The 24,289-nt window shown below is 43.4% G+C and overlaps 1 protein-coding gene across 2 annotated transcripts in view; it reads right to left on the reverse strand.

Moving 5' to 3' along the window:
• The window catches only part of Rab30 (RAB30, member RAS oncogene family), an 83,362-nt gene that overhangs the window by 6,124 nt on the left and 52,949 nt on the right, over positions 1-24,289 (reverse strand). For both annotated transcript variants that reach the window (XM_090348510.1, XM_090348511.1), the window contains exons 2-4: positions 11,006-11,106; positions 5,967-6,050; positions 1,433-1,616 (exon numbers count right to left, since the gene is read on the reverse strand). In XM_090348510.1, coding sequence (XP_090204636.1) covers positions 1,433-1,616; positions 5,967-6,050; positions 11,006-11,098 — 361 coding nt within the window. In that variant the 5' untranslated portion in view covers positions 11,099-11,106. The remainder of the gene's footprint in view (positions 1-1,432; positions 1,617-5,966; positions 6,051-11,005; positions 11,107-24,289) is intronic.

Genomic DNA, 24,289 nt, shown 5'->3' on the forward strand with positions numbered 1-24,289 from the left:
GAGAAAAGTCTAGATTTTTTTCCCCCACAGCAGCACATTAAAGGTAGACAACTACAGAGCACTGATCTTACAGGTATGTGAACTCAAAGACTTTTACTCTGAGCCTATCTCTCAAGTGTAAATTAGGAATTGTGACATGTAAAATTTTTTGTATAAATTTTGACACATTTATACCAGTTATAATGTTCAAAATGAAATGTTTCACTTACTGTGAGCTTTAATTTGTAACTTCACCACATTTATGAGGTTCTCCATGTGTACTTTTAAAACTTAAGTCTTACTAGACTAATCATCATCCTTGAAGGAAATAATTTAACAAGTTAGCCATTATTACTATTTTTCTATCTGACTGGAGGAGTTCTAACTTCTTTGGTCCACTTGACTATAATTCCTTTTCATAGTCATTTTGGGATTTTTTTGTATACTGTATTTTCTTTTGTCTTTTCATTTTTGGTACAAGGAATGGAGCCTAATTCCATTGAAACTTAGGATAGTGTAATTGCTAGGCAAGCACATTGCCACTGAGCTACATTCCAGCCATTATTCCATTTTTTTGCTAACTTATTTTTTTGGTTAGTCGTAGGGCTTGAACTCAGGTCCTGGGCTCTGTCTCTGAGCTTTACTGCTCAAGTCTAGCATTCTACAGCCCAGGCTGGCTTCCAATGGTGATCCTGAGATCTGAGCCTACAGAGTAGCTAGGATTAAAGGTGTGATCTGCCAGCCTTGACTTGTAATTCATTTTTTTTTTTTTTTGCCAGTCCTGGGCTTGAGCTCAGGGCCTGAGCACTGTCCTTGGACTTTCTCAAGGCTAGAGCTCTACCACTTGAGCCTCAGCACCACTTCTGGCTTTTTTCTACATGTGGTACCGAGGAATCGAACCCAGGTCTTCATGCACGCTAGGCAAGCACTTTAACCACGAGGCCAAACTCCGGCCCCTTGTAATTCATTTTTAATGGATGTATTTCTTGGGGTGTTTTTTTTTTTGGTTCCTGCCCCCTACATACTGAGATAAAGTAGAAGGCAGTATTTCCTTCACATATTTCTGAAACAAAAGCAAGGAAAATTAAGCAAAGTCAAATTTTTAAGGAATGAATAATTGCTTAAATTATGAATTCCCTGTTGCTTTCAACCAGCAGTTTCCACATCTTGTGCCTCAATCTTTAAAAATTGTATAGCCACCCACATAACTTTCACAAATAGCCAACTTCTCTCCAAGCCAACATTAATAGAAAAATCAATCCATAATGTCATGTCATCAGCTTTATTTTTCTAAACAGTCACCATGAGCCAGAGCCTTCTTCATTTACTCTTCAGTTGCAGAAGAACTGAATGCTGACTACATGACTTATAAGGTACCAAAGCAAAAGTGTTATGTGATTATAAATTTTCTGACATCCACAAATCAAATCCCCTGCTCCCATTCCCTACTTACCCACTAACACAGTGATGACCTTGTTGCTGGCATACTGTTCTATCTCTCGCAGCCACTCGGGTAGGCAGCGGAAGGATTCCTCACAGGTAATGTCATAGGTAAGGATCAAGGCATTGGCGCTGCGATAGTAACTCTGGGTAATGGAGCGAAATCTCTCCTGCCCTGCAGTGTCCCAGATCTGTAGCTGTAAAGGCATAAGAGAAGGGTCAGCATGAAGAAACAGGAAATGTCAAGAGCATGCCTTTGCTTTAGTTTAGAAATGAGAATACCTAGCTGGGTGCTGGTGGCTCACACCTGTAATCCTAGCTACTGAGGAGGTACAATTTGAGGATCATGGTTCAAAGCTAACACAGGCATGAAAGTTAGTGAGACTCTTATACCCAACTGACCATCAGAAAACAAGAAATGGCACTGTGGCTCAAGTGGTAGAGCAGTAGTCTTGAGCTAAAGAGATCAGAGACAACACCCAGGCCTATAACAGAAAGAAAGAAAGAAAGAAAGAAAGAAAGAAAGAAAGAAAGAAAGAAAGAAAGATAGAAAGAAAGAAAGAAAGAAAGAAAGAAGGAAGGAAGGAAGGAAGGAAGGAAGGAAGGAAGGAAGGAAGGAAGGAAGAGAGAGGAAGAGGGAGAAAGAAAAGGAAGGGAAGACCTATAACCAAATAATTCTATGTTATTCTCTGCCCTGAAGCCATCTATGATGTGTTTCGTTGTTATTCAGATTTTTTTTTTGGCTTATGTTTACATCATATTTTAAATGACAAGTTTAACAAACAATTGTTCAAGGAGGGAATCTCTAAATGTTATTCAGATTTTAAAAAGCTTTTTTTTATTCTTTTGGTTATTTAAGAATTCCTTCTTTGGGGCCAGTAGTTTGGCCTAGTGGTAGTGTGCTTGCCCAGCATGCAAGAAGACCTGGGTTCGATTCCTTGGTACCACATACATAGAAAAAACTGGAAGTAGTGCTCTGGCTCAAGTGGTAGAGCTCTGGTCTTGAGAAAAGTCCAAGGAAGTGCTCAGGTCCTGAGTTCAAGCCTCACTACTGGCAAAAAAAAAAGAATTCCTTCTTCATTCTTAAAACAAAATACGATCTCTTGTGTATTGATTGTGTTTCAAGTTGTATTTTAAGAAGCTTATGTTGCATGCTGGTGGATCACACCTGTAATCCTTGCGATTCAAGAGGCTGAGATCTAATAATCATGGTTCTGCTCAGGCAGAAAAGTCCAAGACTCTTATGTCCAACTTACCACCAAAAACCCAGAAGTGGAAGTGTGACTCAAGTGGTACCCTGTATCAGCCTGAGTGGACAAGCAAGAGACAGCACCCAGGTGCTGAGTTCAAGCCCCAGGAACAACACCAAGCAAACAAACCCAGGAGATTATATTTAACATAATAAGTACTTTCTATGCAGTAACTCAATCCTCATAATAACCCTATGAGTTGGATCCTGTTTCACCCATTTCTCATCCGGGGACACTCCACAGTACAAAGATAGAAATGACCATGCTCAGTGTCTCCTAGACCATTTAAGCAGGATCTGTGTCCCAGGCTCTGCCCAGAACAGGCTGTCATATGGTGGTCCTTGATGTTACAGTAAGAGGAAGAAACTCAACCTTACCACTCTTCCTACTGAGCAATCTGAAAGACCCTAAGAAGACACTTCCATGTTCATGAACACAGGAACATGGCCACTGCAGACATAAAAACACTGCCCTTCTCTCTGTGACCTTGGGTGAGTCACTGGGCCTCTTTGGGCTTCTGTCATTTCCTTCTCAAAAAGAGTTCCTTGGACTTTGTTATCTGATATATTGAATTTATTTGTATTTGGATATTTGAAATTTGATAGGGAAGGGGGGAAAACCAAGACGGGTGGGGGGTGTGGGGTTGGATGGAAATGGGTACCAACGCATATGAAAGGGTATCAATGTATGTGAATTAATGCACCTTCTCAAGATGGGGGAAGCAGGGTCTGTTTTACTCACCAAATACAGTTCTTGGCAAAGAGAAGATGCTCAAATATTAACTGACAGTCTCACTGAAGCCTGAGGAGAAACTGTCTCCTAATCAGTTACTCACAAAGCTAGCAACCAGAATCCAGGTCTCCTAGCCCCAGCTGGCTCCCTACTTCCCTTCCACCTCGGCCAGTGAGGACTAATTTAAATGGACATGTGACTCTAAAGAGGATGGTACTGGTGTTACACTCTAATTTGTGGCCCCTGACACACAAATTAGTGGCACACTGACTCTTTGGATTTGAAGTCACAGCCTCTCTTTGATGACATACCTTGAAGGGTAAATGTGTAAAACACAAACATACAGAGTCCCAGTTTTTGCTGGAACTTTAAACTCTTCTCTCCCACAAACCTAGGAGCAGCATTCTCTTCTGCAGGTATTGCCTTACAGTAGCAAGCTATTGTTTGAAAGCCCATGGGGCCTTTAAATGCAAGGGATTTGTTTGAGATCCTGTCTGTCATGAGAATACTTTGTGTTCTCATGACTAGCACGTTTCACAACTGCTTTGAGCATTAAATACTTTCTAGAATAGTCATTGTGCAGCCTTGACAAAATAGATGCTACTTTGCCTGAGGAAGCTGCCTGGTTTTCGTCTGACAGTTGCTTATTAAGGATGTTTATATTTTACTGCCTTTTTTTACTCTGCTTGGCTTCCCTTTTCTCTATAATCAATTTGACTCTTCTTAGCATTTATAGGACACTATATACAGGGAGGACCTAAGATGTAAAACATGATCCTTGGTCTAAAAGATCTCATGGTCTATAAACAGACTGTGAAACTCAAATCCACAGGTAAGTAACCCTAGCACATGAGATGTTCTATCAAAAAGGTCAGCATGGTAGCACATTCCTGTAATCTCAGCATTCAGGAGGTAGAGGCAGAAGAATCCCAAGTTTGAGACTCACCCATGTTACATAGCGAGATCCTATCTAAAACTACAAAAAATTAAAAAAAAAAAAAAGAACAGCGAGTCTCCTAATGTTAAGTTTCATGTCTGTCCATGTAAATTATCAGTACAACAGCCATGAGTTTTCTAGCCTCTTTGCTGCAACATGGGGTTATCACCATGTTTATCCACTGTTGGATTGCACCTCTACTTAATCACTATAGCCTCCTCATTGCTACAATGTATTACTGGCAATACACTGCTGGCAGCAGTGTCAACAACTTCTCCAGTATCCTAGTCTACATCTGTGAGCAACTTGTGTTATATTTTGACATCATCACCCCAGTGCCTAACACAATGGGTGATGGACACATTGGACTGAGGATTAAATGACACAGAATTGTGGAATTCCCAATGGGAAGAACGAGTCATTAGCCTTAAAAGATTAGTATAAAAGGTGCAAAAAGTTTCCCAGGGGGGAAAATGGCATTAAAGCCAGGGAACAGTGAGTTCCTGCAATGCTTTGCCTACCACTGGGCGTGGCACAAAGCATCAACTACAATACAGAATGAAGGAACACATGGTCAAAGGAACAAATATTTGTACCTATTTTCATAACTCCTATCCGAGCAACATAAATCTGGCTAAGGAGAAATTACAGCCTGGTGCAAGTGGCTCATATCTATAAGCTACTCAGGAGGCTGAGATCTCAGCACTGAAATTCTATGCCAGCCTAGCAGACAAATCCTGGAGACAATTCATCTTTAATTAACAAAAAGCCAGAAGTAGAGGTATAGACTCACATGGTAGAATGCCAGAAATGGAACAAGAGCACAAAGCCTCACGTTCAAGCCAGAGTACACACACACACACACACACACACACACACACACACACACACACACACACACACAGGAGAAAACACAGTAATCTGTCCATGGTAATTTTTTTTTTGTCAGTCCTGGGCTTGGATTCAGGGCCTGAGCACTGTCCTTGGACTTTCTCAAGGCTAGAGCTCTACCACTTGAACCTCAGCACCATTCCTATGTATGTGGTACCAAGGAATCGAACCTGGGTCTTCCAGCCCTGTAATTTTGATTAAAATGTTAGACTAATTTTAGAGCTTTGCTTACTATTCATTAACTTATAATTTAAAACTCAGTGGATAAAGCTGGACTTAGTGATAGACATTAGGGTCTTCCTTTTTTCCCCTCTTTCCCTCTTTCCCTCTTTCCTTCCCTCCCTCGCTCCCTCGCTCCCTCCCTCCCTCCCTCCCTCCCTTCCTTCCTTCCTTCCTTCCTTCCTTCCTTCCTTCCTTCCTTCCTTCCTTCCTTCCTTCGTGTGTGATAATACCAGGGTTTGAATTCAGGGCCTGGGCTCTATCCCTAAGCTTTTTTCCCCTTAAGGCTGGCATGCTATCACCTGAGCCAAAGTTCTACTTCCAATTTTTTGGTGGTTAATTTAAGACAAAAATCTCATAAACTCTCCTGCTTGGATTATAGGTGTGAGCCACAGACCCCCAGGTCCAGGTGGATTTTTATAAGAACAATTCACAAATGTGTTGCAGATGTGATAGCACTATTTCATCTCAGTTCTCATGAGGCCCAAGAAAGCCTTAGAAGACACTTCAGTTCTTACCTTTACTTTTTCACCATTGATCTCCACTGTCTTAATCATAAAATCAACTCCAATTGTGGCTCCTTGACCTGGGGGGAAAAGACCCTAAAGAAGAAATAATGGCAAATAAGTTAGGCACATCTTTCCACTACATGAAACTTCTCCCACCCACTATCCACGGCAGGCCCTTCCCTTGGCTGAGTTAGCTGGCAGAAAGACAACCCCGGTGGATGTCACGGAAGCACTGTGAAACCCCAGGTGGATGTTTTAAGGAGAAGAGAGAGTGAGCAAAGTGGGGAGCGGGGGGATTATTGGTAGACACAAACAGAAATGAGGATGAAGACAGCAAGAGGATTAGGGACGGGTCATGAGGGAGCAGAAGGTGCCTATTTCAAAGAAAGAATAAAATCAGACTAAAGAATAAAATGAGACTGAGGAGCAGAGGGCCCCAGGAATGAGGTCAGGATGGCTGGGGTGAGGCAATCGGATAGGTACTCTACAGGAAGCTTAAATTTGGTTATGCATCCCGAATGTGTCAGCCACAAGAGTGAACGGCCAATATGAAAGAGCAAATGAGGACTGAGCAGAAGGAGCGGAAGACAATGAAGACTGGAACTGTCTTCTGCCCTGGGGCCAGGCTGTCTTCCACAGCCACAGCCAGGTATAGCATGATCACAGTGTCAAAGAAAACTGTCCTCCCAGGAGAGACAATAGAGGAGAAACCTCAACGAACCAGAAAGCAGAAGGTTCGGGATCTCTAGTGACCTGGGAAAACCATTCTCTAGAGGCTTCCCATTCCAACAAGTGTAAAGTTTAAATGAGCATTTGAAGGAGGTAGAGGCGGAAGGAGGGAGGAAAGGAGAGGGAGGATAGGAAGGAGGGGGAGGGGGAGGAGCTTTTTGTAAGCTGGAAAGTCATTTCCAAACAGACAGAATATTAGTAAAATCATATATTTAATGCGTAACATTTCCTTTAGGCTTCAGAAGAAGTTGACGATAGCAAGGAGTTCTACCAAGGAAGGACTCTAGTCTCTCTCTCTCTTTCCCTCTCTCTTTCTCTCTCTCTCTCCCTTCCTTCCTTTCTTCCTTCCTTCCTTCCTTCCTTCCTTCCTTCCTTCCTTCCTTCCTTCCTTCCTTCCTTCCTTCCTTTCCTTCCTTCCTTCCTTCCTTCCTTCCTTCCTTCCTTCCTTCCTTCCTTTCTTTCTTTCTTTCTTTCTTTCTTTCTTTCTTTCTTTCTTTCTTTCTTTCTTTCTTTCTTTCTTTCTTTCTTTCGTCATGGGGCTTGAACTCCGGGCTAGCACTCTACCACTTGAGCCACAGTGCCACTTCCAGTTTTCTGGTGGTTAATTGGAGATAAGAGTCTCTTGGACTTTAGTGCCTAGGCTGGTTTTAAACCATAATCCTTAGCTCTCAGCCTCCTGAGTAGCTGGGATAACAGGCATGAGCCAGCAGCACCTGGCTCCCTTCCCTTTTCTCTTACGTTTCAGAAACTCAACTAAAATGAAGCTGATTAGCTCTGGTAGCCAAGACCGGGGCATCTTCAATTAAGTCCAATCCCCAACAGAGTTCCTGAATTAAAGTTTGACCTTAAAGGGCTGAGCCTGAACCCAAAAGAAAATGTTCCCATTGCATGCCTGAAAAAAAAAACATAAACATAAATATTCATAGCTTTCCTCACAAATATTGAGTCAATTTTCTTCTGTTTTGACTTGGCTCCAACACAAGGCTGCCAAATTTCAAGTTTATAGCTCCAGCTGTTTTGTAGTCTACCAAATGCCAAAAACTAAAACAAATCCTTCCCAACGTTTTCTTCCTTCACCTCCCACTATTTTGCTCCCCAGGCCGTTTATGCCTCAACAACAGTTGAATCCTACCCATTTTAACTGCTTACAGGTGAATAAAAACAAATATAATGCTGTCTAGAAAATATGAATTTGGGGATAAGAAACTGAGAGGCTAGAAGGATAAAAGGTAGACAGCAAAGGAAAAAGATTAGTAAAATATGCTCCTTGGAAAGAAAATTACATTGAGAAAAAAGAAAATATTTTTATCTTAAATGACAGGGTTTGGATTTTTACAGAGATCGGTGTTCAAGGTTCAAACCTGGGAGAGATAGAAATTATCAGGCTAAGAGGCTGGAAGTTTGGCTTAGTGGTAGAGTGCTTGCCTAGCATTCACGAAGACCGGGGTTCCATTCCTCGGTACCACATAAATAGAAAAAAGCTGGAAGTGGTGCTGTGACTCAGGGGTACAGCACTAGCCTTGAGAAAAGTCCAAGGAGAGTACTCAGGTCCGGAGTTCAAACCCCACAACTGGCAAAAAAAAAAAGTAGAAGAAATTATCAGGCTAAGAAATTCTCAGCCCAGGGAACTGAAGTCATTTAGCCCCTGAATATCTGGGCTTGGTATCTCACACCTGTCAGCCCAGCTATGTTTGGAATCATAAATAGGAGGATAGCAGCCCATGCCAGTCCAGGCAAAGAGCAAAACCCTACCTCAAAAATAACCAGAGCAAACGAATAATCTCCAATCTCCTTATTTCTCCCACAGTTCTGAGACTTGTCCTTCTGACAAAAACAAACAATTCATGATGTTACATGGATGGAAAGCCAGTTTGATATCTGATAGCTTTTTATATTCTTGATTTCACCAGACTTCATATAAAGCACAGCCTCTTTGTGCATTCACTTACCATGGGAAAACCTCTCATATTTCCAGTGACTCTGGGTCCTAAAGCTGCTTGTCTTACCTAATCTGCCTCTTCAGTTTTCCTCAAACCCACACAACTGTCAGGCTCTGGAACTCGCCAGGCTCCTCTTGCACCGTGGGGAGGATGGGGGGAGGCAGGGAGTGTACCCTGGCTCAAAGGGCAGCTACGGGCAGGACCGTGACTGCGACTCTACTCCTGAGCCAGTGCTCTTGCAATCACACCTGGCAGTCCTACCCATCCAGGAAATTTTGTTTCTGCCAAGGACCATTTGGTTATTGATAACACCGTTTGCAGGCCACACAATTATCAACACAGGTAGATGAGCCACAGGGTGAGAAAAACCTGTCTCAACTGGGTACAGTGCCTTACACTTAGGATTCCAGCTCCTTGGGAGGCTAAGAATGTGAGGATTATAGTGCAAGACCAGCCTGGAAAAAAACAAAAAAACAAAACAGAACAGCTTGTGAGAAGACCCAGCTCCACAAAAAAATCTGGGCTTGGTATCACACTCCTTTCATCCAGGCCATGTTGGGAAGCATAAATAGGAAGATGGCAGTCCAGGTGAGTCTAGCCAGCTAGCAAGCAAAAACCTATCTCAAAAATAACCAGAGCAAACAGGACGAGAGGCATGGCTCACGTGGTAGAGTACCTGCCTACCAAGAGTGAATATCCCAAGTTCAAGCCCAGCACCAGAAAGACAAAAACACAAGAGGAAGAGGAAATGGCAGAAGAGGCAGTCTCAACTTTCCCAACAAGTTTGTTATGAAGATGCAATCTGTATGCATGATGATCCGGAGAAGGGCACTATTCATCTTTCCAGGGGATACACAGCCTTGGAATGACTTCGGAGTAAATTAAAAACACCTGGGCCCATGGCGTACATGTACCTAGGCCTTATCATAAGGCTTCAAGCCACAGAAGACACTGGCTTCAGTGCATGTCTTCCTTTACAGTCTTTCATTTCTATTTAGAAGACTTAGAAGATCAGCATATTTGGTTCTATACTAAAACAACTCTCTCCATTTGCTGGGAGGATGGGAAAGGGCAAAGGCATGGAGTTTGAGGCTTTATTTGTAGTGATTTGTTTATGACTATTGAGGTTTAGCTTAAGGTACAAATTCATTTGTTCCTCCTTTTGTATCTTTATGAACTACTAATCAATTTCTTAAACATATCAATCCATCCATACACACACATGTACACATACATATACATATATTTTTAAGTAGTTGGGCATTGGAGCTTTTTTTCCTTCTGCTAGTCCTAGAGCTTTAACTAAGGGACTGTCTTTGGACACTTTTTGCCCTGCCACTTGAGCCACTGCACCACTTCTGGCTTTGTCTGTGTATATGGTACCAAGGAATCAAACCCAGGGCTTCATGCATGTTAGGCAAGCACTCTACCACTAGGATATGATCTCCAGCCAGGGCATCAGAATTTTGACTCAGGATGTTGGGCATACCAGGAAGGTGTTTTACCACGTGAGCTAGGATTCCCTTAGGCAGTTTAGACAAACCCAAGGCCACAAACCGTGTAGCTTTCAAAGGATGCAGAAACCCACAGTTACCAGGCACAGTGGCTCCTATTTGTAATCTTAACTATTCAACAGGTGAGGATCAGAGGATCACATTTCCAGGCAAGCTTGTGCAAAATGTTTGCAAAAGACCGTCTCAAACAATAGCTAGGTGGTGTTTGTGCGGGCTACATAAGAAGTTGAGATCAGGACTGAAATCCCAAACCAGACTGAGCAATAAAATACAGAAGATCCCAGATCAAGAGAAAAGGCTGGACAGAGAAATGCATAAACAGGATCATGATCCAGTGTGACTCTGGTGAGAGAGAGAGAGAGAGAAAGAAAGAGAGAGAGAGAGAGAGAGAGAGAGAGAGAGAGAGAGAGAGAGAGAGAGAGAAAGAGAGAGAGAGAGAGAGAGACCTCCATCTCAAAAATGATCAGCACCAAAGGGGGCGGGGCAGTGTCAGACTGGAGGCATGGCTTAGTGATACAACACTGCCTAACAAGCACAAAGCCCTGAGTTTAAATACCACCACCTCCAGTGGACTGGGTGCAGTGCCTCATGATTATAACCCCGTTTCCTCAGGGCATAGAAACAGGAGGGTCACAATTCTAGAGTCGCCCAGCATAAAGTTAGCAAGATCTCATCCCCAAAATCAAGCCAGCCATGGTAATATATACCCCCAACCCCAGCTATGTGAAAGGCAGAAGAGGATTGCAATCTGAGGCCAGCCCCTGACAAAAGCGCAAGATTCTATTTGAAACAAACCCGGTCACACATCCATCAGACTCCTCTAAAGCGGGCTGAACACACAACCTTGGGCGCCAAGTTCCCTTACCTGAGTGAATCGTCGGACTAGGCACGTCTTCCCCACACCAGCGTTGCCAATTAAAACGATTTTGAACAGGAAGTCATAATCTTCCATACTCATTTACACAGCTGCAAAGCAAACACAGGCCACAGTGAGAGAAGCCAGGTCAGGCCTGCCGCAGAGCTCGTGTACCTCGGCCTATGTCCTGAGCGACAGGCCAGACCTATTTGAAGAGCAACTTAATAAACCCTGCCAGCAAGGAAGGTCCACATGCATTTAGTCATAATGGACTCCAGTCCTCTAGATATTTCATGTCATAGAAAATAAATGACATAGGCACCCTTTCACCCAGTAGTCTTTGTTCCTCAAAGCCACCAGGTCACAGGACCTCAAGTGATAAGCCCTGGGTAGGTTCCATCTTCCCAGATGGGGGTACAGGGACAAAGGAGACAGCCCTGAGCTTGAAGGGTGACATCTGGGCTGGGCTGTCTCTGGGAAGAAGTGCCCTGAAGGGTCCTTCCCATCTCCTGTCAGTCTCAGGGTTTGGGGACCACACCAGTGGGCATGTCCTTCCTCACCCAGCCCACTCCTACCAGGTGATGCCCAATCCTGCAGATGCCACAGGGAGTCCCGAAGGGCTGCTTCTTGTTCCCAGAGGGTTTGGTATATGTTGTGTCCTCTGCTTAGAACAACCCCTCCCCACCTTGCTTCAAGGTGCAAGTCTTTGTAGGCCCAATATAAGCCTGTTCTCTTCTCTCCCTCCTTTTCCTCCTCTCCTCTCTCTGTCACCTAGAGACAGGACCTGCTCCTAAGACCAACAGGAGCAAAGTTAAGTTAAATAGCAAAACAACTACAAAAAAGTTCAATAACTATGGTAGCCAACAGGTGAGTTCTTTGAGTCTTCAACAGAAGAGATGCATTAGTCCCTGGAGGGAGAAGTCAAAGGCACCGAGTCCTGGAAGAGAGTCCTCAGATTACTCCACCAGAGACCAGTGGCCATTGGTTCAGAAGCAAAGAGCCCAGAGCTCTGAATTTGTCATATAGCCTGGGTCAGTCCTGTGTGCAAAGGATTCCAGGGGCCCTCGGAGACAGCCAGGCAGCCACGCCTGCACATGCAGAAGTTCCCAGGGTTCTATGTTGGATCACCAGCAACATCAGATATATTTCTCTGGGCAGGAATATGGGTCCAGGTTGGCCATATGTCTTGCACTACATGTGGTGCTTTTCATATACTTCCTCTTGGTTTCAACTCTAACAGCCAAGCACCAGTTACTCACACACATGATATAGTTACTCAGGAGGCTAAGATCTGGAGGATTGTGGTTCAAAACCACCCACAGCAGAAAGTCTATGAGATCTTATTTCCAACTGATCAGCAAAAAGCAGGGTTAGAGACATGTCTCAAGTGAGAGATCACCCACTATGAGTAAGCAAGAACATAGGCCTACAGTTTAAACTCATGTTCTGGCCAAATAAACAAACATAAAATCTAACTTTAGAGTCAAAAAAGTTTAAATCCTGGCTGTCTATATTCTACGTCTATTTGGGCATGTAGCAATTTTTCAGAGGTTCAACTTTATCTCAGAATTGTGATGCTGGAAAAAACATCAAGGACAATACTTGGACTCTTTAGTGCTTGAACACTTGAGCCACACTACCACTTCCAGCTTTTTCTGAGTAGTTTATTGGAGATAAGAGTCATCGACTTTCCTGCTCAGGCTGGTTTTGAACTGTGATCCTCAGATCTCAGCCTCCTGAGTAGTTAGGATTACAGGCGTGAGCCACCTCACTCTATGCATATACTTGGGCTCTTCATGACCCTGACTCCGGCCTCGTAGCCCTCCCCCTCACCATAGCCCACACCAGGCTCACTGGTTTTCTTTAGTTATTTCAGCATCTTGAGATAGTTCTGCTCATTAGACTTTTTTTCTTTTTTTTTGGGGGGGGTGTCAGTCGTGGGGCCTGGGTTCTGCTCCTGAGCTCTTCAGCTCAAAGCTACCACCCTACTCCTTGAGTCACAACACCACTTCCGGTTTTCTGGTGATTAATTGGAGATAACAGTCTCTAGGACCTTTTAGTGCCTGGGCTGGCTTTTAACTGCTATCCTTAGATCTCAGCCTCCTGTGTAGCTAGGATTACAGGTATGAGCCACTGCATCTGGCTCATCAGACTTTTCACATGCAATATTCCCGTCCAGTCTATAGGCCTGCTTTCCCCTCACCACCCCCTAGTAACCCCTCTAACTTTCACTTCTCCTTCTGGACTCAGCTAAAGCAGCACACTCTCTAGAACGCTTCTCTGACCTGAGAAGAGAGCTGAGTCCTTCTTGGTATGTGTTCCCACAATCTCCTCCTTCTCCTCCTCTCCTTCGGCAATGTTCACATGCATTACTAGAGCTATTTATATCTGTCTACACCTCTCTTCATTTCTCTACACTCGCCGTCATGACAGCAGCAGGAGGAAAATGAAGTGCCCGCTGAACTCTGATCCCAGCCTTCCCCATCATCATTAGCTCACTGGATATTAGTAAACCATTCAATCTCACCAGAACTATACGGAGTAGAGGAGTGGATACCGTTAGCATTCCTGACTTGACAAATGAGAAGGGCCCTGAGAAGGTCCCACTGCCCATAACTAGTGGAGCTGAACTTCAAACCCAAGTACCTGACTCATGCACACATGTCCCTGAGCTATTACTACGCGGCAGTGATGGGGGAGAGTGCAAGTAATATGTGATAAATGATGGATAAGAGGGCAATAAAGTCAATTTCCTTCTTCTCTTCCCTCTACTTTCAAACTCAGAGTCCTCTACCCTACTATCATAATTGAAGTAAGAATCAAGGCAGACCCCTAGTAAATCTCAGGGACACAGCATGTCAGAACGTCCTGTCCAATGTTAAAAGCGAATTCACGGCTGACTGTAGGAAAGAGGAAGGATTTGGAGCCAAGGGGATCAGGTCGACTCCTCTCATGAGCCAGTTTGAAAGAGCAACTGCAGGACTGAGCTGCATCTTTCCCCTGGGCTTAGGTTAGTTCACACACATTTGTTTCAACATCTTTACCAGCTGTCAAGGTATCAAAGAAAGAGCTTGAAAGGTGAATTTACAGAAAAGCCTGAGATTCAGGGCTCCTAGGAGAAGGCTATCAATACTCAACTTAGGCACCTTTCCCAAAGAAAGGAAAAGTCTGTCTGTCATAGTGAGCATTGTTTCTCATGGTTACCACCTGCAGCAAACCACAGAAGAAATGACACTTCCTCTTTCTATAAAAAATTCACTTGAAAGTTGAATGTTAAATTTTTTTGGGGGGGTGGGTCATGGGGCTTAAACTGGGCCTGGGTGCTGTCCCCAAGCTCTTCAGCTCAAGGCTACAGCCCAACCCTTGAGCCAAGCCCCACTTCCCATTTCTTAGAGGTTAACTAGAGATAAGAGACCCAGGTCCTTTTGTGCCCTGGCTGGCTTCGAACCTTGATCCTCAGATCTCAGCCTCCTGAGTAGCTAGGATTACAGGCATGAGCCACTGTGCCCAGCCTGAGAGCTTACTTCTTTTTTTTTTTTTTTTTTTGCCAGTCCTGGGCTTGAGCTCAGGGCCTGAGCACTGTCCTTGAGATTTCTCAAGGCTAGAGCTCTACCGCTTGAGCCTCAGCACCACTTCCAGCTTTTTTCTATGTATGTGGTACCAAGGAATCAAACCCGAGTCTTCGTGCATGCTAGGCAAGCACTCTACCACTAGGTCAAACTCCTGACCCCCAGAGAGCTTACTAGGAAGGAAATATGTCTGATCTCTTTAAAACTGTAGGCTTTCAGTGGCTAAGGCTGGGACTGTAAATTCTAGGTTATCTGCTGTGGTTTCTATTCTGTTTCTAATACAAAACACATTATGACAGAGAAGCTCACTAGATTCTCCACAAACTACATTTTGAGGAAGCCCTTCTATCCACAGTGTAAGAGCCCAGATAGTACCAATTGCTGTGTGGCGAGACAGTATCCCAGGAAATATAAACCTATTCAGAAATGGAATCTCTTCCTCGCCTTTCCCAGTTGCCCCTTGTGTGTGGAGCAACCATGTTGACAGCTATGGCATGGACCAAGCACTGTTCCATTCTGTTATTCATGAGGACAAAAGCTGCCACTCTATACTTAAGTACCGTCTTCTCCCCCACCTTCTCCTCCATTTCTTTCATCCTCCTAATACCCCAGATATACTCTTACTCACCCTGTAATCCTAGCTACTCAGGAGGCTGAGATCTTATCTCCAATTAACCACTAGAAAATGGGAGGTGGCTGTGGCTCAAGAAGTAAGGTGGTGGGGCCTGGAGTTTGGCCTAGTGGTTAAAGTGCTTGCCTAGCATGCATGAAGACCCAGGTTCGATTCCTCGGTACCACATACATAGAAAAAAGCCAGAAGTGGTGCTGAGGCTCAAGTGGTAGAGCTCTAGCCTGGAGAAAGTCCAAGGACAGTGCTCAGGCCCTGAGCTCAAGCCCAGAACTGGCAAAAAAAAAAAAAAGAAGTAAGGTGGTAGCCATGAGCTGAAGAGCTCAGGGACAACACCCAGGCCCAGAGTTAAGCCTCATGACCACCACCACCAACAACAACAAATAATAATAATAACATTGAGTCATATTGGATCCTCTATATTGAGTTGCTTAAGAGGTAAATAAAATAATACGTGCCAAAGTGTGCCTTTTAAAAACATAATAATCAAATGAAAAATTTCAAATCATTTGACAAGTTATATGTACCAAGTGCAGACAGTACAGACAAAAGGAAAATAAAACATCATCTCTAGTCATTTTCCCTGCCTATACCTCTTCCTGGGTATAATTACAGTTTACATTCTGGCAAACATCCTTCTAGTCATTTCATTCATATATCCTTATGTCTATGTATATTTTATATGTATAAATTTTAAAACAATAACAACATAGCATTATATAGTTGTTTTCATTTGTTTTGTTTCCTAGATTGGTATTTTACCAAAACTTTAAATCAGAGCTCATGTTCCTCAAATAGAGCTAGCTACTATAGACTAGTAATATTCACTCCAGAGAGCTAAATACTCAACAGAGAAGAGCATGTGGGAAGGATAGCTTTGAGAAATACTATTATAACCCAGTTCTAGAAATATAAAATCTTTCCTCCCTCACTGCTAGAGTTTCATATAACATTCGTGTGCTCCATGCTGTTTTATAGCCTGTGAAGTCAGGACTGACCAGGCAAGATGGTCAAATATGGAAGGGAAAAAAAAAAAAAAAGAGGAAGAGGGATGGAACCAAGATACTCCATTGAATCCAATGGCTCAGTTTCAGATAACAAAAAAATTCTGTTGTTTCAAATATTACATAAGACAGATGAATATTTTTTGTGTATCCTCATACATGCTCGGCAAGTGTTCTGTTTCTGAGTTATATCCAGGTCACCAGTATGAATAATATTTTAGGGTATATGTGACCCAAATAGCATATGGGCATGCTGATACTTTAAAAATGATTTGATGTCTATGTGAAATTCAAAGTTCATTGACCCTCATATATTTTCCTTACCTAGGGAAAGTTTGGGTGAGGAAGGAAAATACACCCTCTTAAAGCTGTGGAAGATGGGACAAAGACATCAGACATCACAAATAAGGTATCAAAAAAAAAAAAGGCAAAGAGAGGGCTAGCAAGTTCCACAGTAAAGTTTCAAGACAGTTTTACTGGCAGAGGCTGGGGGAAGGGAAACATGGTTCTTTAGACTCTGGGCCAGATTACAGAGGCCAAGGTCAAGTTGGCAAGCAGGCTTTACAGACCAGCAGACCAGGTTATCCTTCAAATAATCCCAGGACAGCAAGGATCTTCCTCAAGCGACCTCCCTATCCTGTGTCTGTGGGGGATGTGCACTCATGCCCACTGACTGCCCCACCATCCTTAGGCACATGCCCACAATGCACTCATCTCTGTTTAGCCCACTGCTCTGTTCAATGAGTTTGCATTGACTTGAAAGCTTTTGATCCATCTTTTACTCTAACAAGGTTCTGTCCCAGGAAGCTCATTATTGCTTAATTACTAGGCGGCAATTACTAACCATTACTATAATCAACTGCTGCAAGCTGGCTTGCTTTACAGCAGCTGCTAATCTCATGTTATTTCAAGTTAATTATTCTGCGTGGCCATGGATGTCAAATACCCACCTGTGCTGGAGTTGCTCTTCATTCAGCAGGCTATAAACTCCAGGACTTTGTTATATAGTCATTTGTGGATGACAAAAATGATTTCACACATGATTTCATCTTGACCTCCCAGCATCTTCAAGATGGAGTTCCTATCATTCATTACCCAGATGAGGAAACTGAGCCAATGAAGTGACACAGCCTAAGTCACACACTGGTGAGTCGCAAGCGACACTCTCGGCCACGTAGAAGCTCCCCTTGCCAGAACACACTCCTATTTTCTCAGATTTCTGGGTATCTGGATCATAATTTAAACACACAGTGTGCCAGGAATGGAGTTAAATGTTTTCCATATGTAGTCTTCATAGTTTTATTAGTCCATTAGATCAGGACTATCCATTTTACAGACAAGGATGTGGAGGATCTGAGGTTCAAAATATAAATCATTATTTTTTCACTCTCTTTTTGGTGGGGAAATGGACACTACAATTAGTTTGGCTTTTGCTACAACTAATAACTAAAGCTATTTTTTGGAGATGGGGTCTAGCAAACTTTTCTGTCTGAGCTGACCATGAACCATCATCCTCTGGATCTCAACCTTCTGAGTAGCTGGAATTATAGACATGAGTTATCTACACCTGACTGATAAAACCTAGCTCTTTCCGGGAAGAAATTCTATTGGAACTTTATACACTATATTCTAGCTAGATTCAAGGTTTGAATTATTATTATTATTATTTTTTGCTAGTCCTGGGCCTTGAACTCAAAGCCTAAGCACTATGCTTGGGCTTTCCCCAAGGCTAGAGCTCCACCACTTGAGCCACGGCACCATTTCTGGCTTTTTTCTATGTATGTAGTATTCAGGAATTGAACCCGGACCTTCATGTATGCTAGGCAAGCACTCTACCACTAGGCCAAACACCCCCGCCCAAGGTCTGAATTTTTTTTTGAGCAAGAAAAAAAAAAAAAAAAGAGAAAGCATACCTATGTGTGTGTGCACATTTGTATGTATATGTAAAAAAAAAAATCTTAAATGGGGAAGCTAAGACTCAAATTCACACCTATCTTATAAAACAAAAAGATGGGCCCGGGAGTTTGGCCTAGCGGTTAAAGTGCTTGACTAGCATGCACAAAGACCAGGGTTCGATTCCTCGGTATCCCACATACACAACCAAGCCGGAAGTGGCAGAGACGAGACACAACCAAACCGGAAAAGTGGCAGAGACAAGACTGCGACGGCGACAGAGAGCGAAAGAAGCGAGCTGAGCTGAAGTGAACAAAAAAGCCCAACCGAGTGGTGGCCGGAGCGAGCGGGGCCGGAGCGAGCGGGGCCGGAGCGAGCAGGACGGGAGCGTGCGGGAGCGAGCCGAGCCAGAGCCAGCGAGGCCGGAGCGAGCGGGGCCAGAGCGAGAAGGGGCCGGAGCGAGCAGAGCCAGGAGCAAGCGAGAGCTGGCCGGGCTGGAGCGAGCGGGGCCAGAGCAAGCCAGGAGCAGGGCCGGGCTGGAGCGAGCGGGGCCAAGAGCAAGCTGGAGCGAGCCGGGCGGAAGCAAGCGGGGCCAGAACGAGCGGGGCCGGAGCGAGCGGGGCCGGAGCGAGCGGGGCCGGAGCTAGAAAGAGGGCCTAGCCGGGCCGGAGCGAGCGGGGCCGGAGCGAGCAAGGCCGGAGCGAGCGGGGCCAGAAAGAGAAAAGGGGCCAAAAATTAAAAAAATAAATAAATAAATAAAATAAAACAAAAAGATGAACAAATTGGACTATTTAAAAATTCAACATGTTTTCGCCTAGTGGTAGAGTGCTTGCCTACCATGCACGAAGACCCAGGTTCGATTCCTCGGTACCACATACATAGAAAAAAGCCAGAAGTGGTGCTGAGGCTCAAGTGGTAGAGCTCTAGCCTTGAGAAAGTCCAAGGACAGTGCTCAGGTCCTGAGCTCAAGCCCAGGACTGGCAAAAAGAAAAAATTCTACATGCTGAAATAAAAATTAGTAACTGCCCAAATATCTACAATACAAATATTAAAGTCTAATGAAGAACTCCTACAGGCCAGGTGTGATGGCACATACCCCTGAAGAGACTGAGACAAGAGAAGATTACAAGTTCAAGTCAAGTCTAGGCTATGCAGGCAAGACTTCTCTCCAAAAATAATAACAAAAAAAGGAATTCCTATGGATGAATTAGAAATCCAGTGGCCCCAATTTTGAAAATGGACAAAGGACATAAGCAAATAGTTCACAAGGAAGAAAACAGAAATAATATTTATATGGCTTTAGAAATGACCAGAAATGATCATCAGGGTAAAAATCAAACTAAAATAGTTTAGAAATTATAATTTAAATTCATTACAAACCCTCTGTACTCCTAGGAAATCTCAATCATAAATTTACACTACAGTGACACATGTAGTAGGACATTCATAATAACAATGTGATATTTATGAGAGTAATTATAGAACAACCTCAATGTCCACCAAAAGACAAAGGATTATCTAGGTTACAGCGACTGAACAAAAACACACTGTCCAGCCTGCTGCAGACATCTGCAAGATGTGGGAGGTGAAAGAAGAAGGTAGAAAATGGTGGATAGCATTTTAAAGAGGGTGGGCGGACAGATGGGTCTGCATGTGTATATGCACAAATTGTTTTGAGAGTGACGCAGAAGAGTTAGCAGTAGCAGCGGGCCTGCAGGGGCTGTGAGGTTTACCTCTTTCCAGGGAAAGAACATGGAGTCCATATCTGCTTTCCCTTTCAAGCCATAGTAATGCTTGAAATGCACAGTTTTCCAACCACAATGAGAGCCTCTTGAAAAAGAAATTTGTTTGGTGTGCTGTTGATTTCTTTCCCTCAGTGTGGCCTGCTGTGTGCCTTCATGAAACCAGGATCCAAGGAAGAAAGAGCTCACTCAAATTCTGGGGCTGCTTTTGCAGGTTTACTGGGCACACTGTTGCTTTCTCTATTAAGCCATGCCACAGCACAGCAGGCCTCTCGAGGGCGATTTCCTTCACCATCCTTCATTACCACCTAGCCATTGTATGAAAGCCAAAACCAGTGGATCAAACAATAGTTTGTTTGTGGCACTTAAAAAAAAAAACACCTCACACATTTGAACAGCATAGAAATTAATCTCATTGCACTGACACCAAAGCTTCCTGAGGAACCAGTCTTTTCCTCCCTGCTTTACAGAGATGAAATTTGAAACCAAGAAGTTATAGGCAAATAAACAAGTGTGTGTCAGCCACAATACACAAAGGTCCCCTGACTCTAAATCTAAGCTGCTGCCAGGATAAATAAGATCTGTGACATAAATCCCTACTGGAAAGCCACAGGGACAACCACCAAGGGTGGTAGATAGATAGATAGATAGATAGATAGATAGATAGATAGATAGATAGATAGATAGATAAAATATGCTCCAAGGCAGCCTTTCCAATGGTTGATTGGTTTCAGCACTAATAGGAATTGACCTCAGGGCCTTGAGCTTGCTAGGCAGGTGTTCTACCACTTGAACCTCATCTCCAGTCCCTTCAGGCATTGCTTATTTTTTTCTACACAGGGTCTCATTTTATGGCCATGCTGGCCCTGAGTTACGACACTCCTAACCATGTCACCCTGATTCACTGGGGATGACTGAACATGTGCCACTGTGCCTAGCTGTTGTGCTTCTCCCACAGCTGGGATGACCAGCAAGGGTTGTCCCCAGCCATTGCATGACATAGTATTACCCACCAACTCCATTTTGGCCAGGCTGGCCTGGAACTATGATCTCTGATCTCCGCTTCCCTAATAACTAGGATTATGGGCTTAAGCCACCAGAAGGGTTTTGTTTTTTGTTTTTATTAAAAAATTTATTAACGTTGATTTTTACATCATATTTTAAATGACAAGTTTAACAAACAAGTGTTCAAGGAGGGAATCTCTATTTATAATCACTGGGACTTAGTATTTAGAACTTAATCAAAATTAGGCTAAGGGTTTGTATGTCATAGAAACATTAATTTATGAAGTAAAATATTATATCTATAGAGTCATGGGTTTTTATGTCTATATAGGTATGTTTATATTTCCATTATCATGTCCATAGCTTTGGGTATGCAGTTATTGAGTCCTTGCTCTTATACTGTTTGGATTTAATAGCCACAAATTAAGGATACCATGCGCCTTTTGTTCCTTAGGTCTTTTTTGTTGTTGTTGTTGTTGTTCCTTAGGTCTTGAGTTGTCTCACTCAACATGATTCACTCTAGAGGGTTGTTTTTTTTTTTTTTTTTTTGCTTATTTTTAATAAATACCAAGGGGCTAGGAGTTTGGCCTAGTGGTAGTTTGCCTAGCATGCACAAAGATCCAAGTTTGATTCCTCAGTATCACATACATACAAGCTGGAAGTAGTGCTTTGGCTCAAGTGGTAGAATGCCCAAGGACAGTGCTCAGGCCCTGAGTTCAAACCCCAGGAAAAAAAAAAAAAAAGAAAAGAAATGCCAAGAATTAAGAATCTAAAAGCAATACCTCCTAGCAATAGAAAATAGATTGGAGATTCCAAACACATAAGGAAGAAGAACGTTAGAACAAAACAGCCTTCCACATTAGTGAAATTCTCTCTCCCCCACCCTGCACCCCCACCCTGCACAGATCAGGTTTCCCACCCTAGGGTGGGAAGAAAAGGGAGGGGCACCCGCTCTGTTAACTCCCCAGGCAGAGCTAATTACTTTTGTGCTACAGCACTTGCGAGCAGGGGCTTGTCAGAGGCTAGCATGCACCTGGGAATACTGGTATTTTGTTTCCTGGGGAAAGGGGAAAAAAAGATGCCCTCCCTCCATTAACCTCTCTCTAGGATGGGGAGTTTCTATCTGCAAAGCCAGTTTGTTTCCCTCTATGGCACAAACAGGCAAGCTCCCTCTGTCATTCTCCTTCAACAATGACTAATAAATATCATGGCAAAGAGCTCTGAAGTTTTGCTCCACTACCCTGCAGTGTGTGTTCTCTAGATCAGGGCCGTGGCTAATCTTCCACTGCAGAGGCCTTCCTGTGTCTGTTTGGCTGGACGGGAAGGGCCTCCTTATCGGCCTCTCCAGGCCCCTCCCCAGGAGCTGAGCACAATGCAAACCAGGCCAAGTGGCCAGAGGTCAGGGCCAAGGCCTAGAACCAAGCTGAGTGTTTCCCTTGAGAGTTCTATGACTAGAGCCAATGACTAGAAGCCTCACAATGACAACATGTCCTTCCTTGATGGTGGCTGGTTCAAAGATTCCCTGCCTGCAGGAGGAAGGACAAATGGTAAAAGGAAAGTAGGAATCTTTGTGCTCTGGGACCCAAATAAAATACAGGATGAGGAGAAAATAAATCCTACAGTTATCTTCCTCAGAGGACTCTTTGTACCCCAGAGCACAGATGTGTTACACGCATTTCATATTGAAACAGTCCTGATGAACAGAATTTCTGAGACACTCAAAGTTTTGACATCTACAGAGCACTTCCAGGTTGCTAAGTGCTTCCCATGTCTTCTCTATAGCCTGATAAATTTTTATGGAGAAATTTAGGATACAAGTTGTCTCACAGCAGAGAGCGGGGTTGGAGCAGAAGAGAGAGAGAGAGAGAGAGAGAGAGAGAGAGAGAGAGAGAGAGAGAGAGAGAGAGAGAGAGAGAGAGAGAGAGAGAGATCCTAAGCCATCTTTCAGCAAGGCCTACAGATTTTGTGAGAACTACAATGTAAATGTTACTCTGTTGCATTTTTGTCCTTCAGAGAGCATCATGGTACAGGCCCCAGTCAGTTCTCACCAGACTTCGAACCAGGTTTCTTGTGGTCAATCCCTCAAGTGTTTCCCCAAAAGTGCCTACGAATACTCAGCCAGGATCACCAAGTTTAAATTCCTTAGGTGGATATAACAGGGCTCTTTAGAATCAGAACAAAATTCACCTCTCAACCTTCTCCCAACACACACATAAACCACACATACATTAAACTCCATCATGTAGGTGTTTTTTTTCTCCCCTCTCTTCTCCAAATACTGCATGTCCTTTTAGGTTTTTATCATCACATATGTTCTTCCTACTCCCTACTATGTCCTTTCTACTGATGAATTTCTTCTTATCTTTCAAGAAGCAGATCAGATGCCTCCTCATCTATTATTTGTTTCTAAATCTCACACACAGAGAATGAATGTCATCTTTCTCTATCCTCCCCAAAGCCCTATGTAAGTAGTTAAAAAAAAAAAAACAAACAAACCAGTATGAGTGTTACATTATAATTACCCAACTTTTTTAAACTCTTGAATTCCTCCGACTAGAACTTTATTGAAAAAAAAATGAGTGGGACTGGGAGACATTTTTAAGCTAAAATAAGCAAAGAGATGTAGATTTCAGAAAGCCTAGGAAGAATTCAAGTAAAGAGGGCTGGGAATGTGGCTTAGTGGTAGAGTGCTTGCCTAGCATGCATGAAGCCTTGGGTTCTATTCCTCTGTACCACATACACAGAAAAAGCCAGAAGTGGCAGTGTGGCTCAAGTGGCAGAGTGCTAACCTTGAGGAAAAGTGCTCAATGACAGTGCCCAGGCCCCAGGACTGGCCAAAAAAAAAAAAAAATTAATCCTGGGGATTTTTGCCAGGCAAGGTAGCTCACACATGTATTCCTAGCTACTCAGGGGGCTGAGATCAGAGGATCAAGGTTCAAAGCCAGCCTGAGGCACTACAAAGCCGTGACTCTCATCTCCAATTAATCACTTAGAAAATGGAAGGTGGGGCTGTGACTCAAGGGTAGAGCGGAAACCTTGTGCTGAAAACCTAAGGGACAATGCCCAGGCCAGGGATAGTGCGGTAACCTTGAGATGAAGAGCTCAGGGACAGAGCCCAGGCCCACAGTTCAAGCCTCATGACCCACAAAAAAAAAAAAAAAAATCCTGGTTTTTGTTTTTTTTTTTTAATCCCAAGAACAGTATGTCCAATAAACAGTAGTAATATCCAAATCTATTTTAAGATAAATACATAAATAGCCACCAGTGTTTAACCTGTCAAGGAAGCAATGAGATCCAAACCTTAGTAAGAGAGGCACAAAGAATATAGCCTCCTTTAATAGCTAATTTTCAACACTCATCGAAAGAATTAACAAGGTTCATACTCTGACTCAACGATTCTGCTTCTAGGGATTTTCTCAAGAAACAATTCCCAATATTTTATTTGAGAGAAA

Source organism: Megascapheus bottae, chromosome 16 (genome assembly GCF_031878675.1).
Source record: "Megascapheus bottae isolate mThoBot1 chromosome 16, mThoBot2.hap1, whole genome shotgun sequence".
Classification (NCBI taxonomy): domain Eukaryota; kingdom Metazoa; phylum Chordata; class Mammalia; order Rodentia; family Geomyidae; genus Megascapheus; species Megascapheus bottae.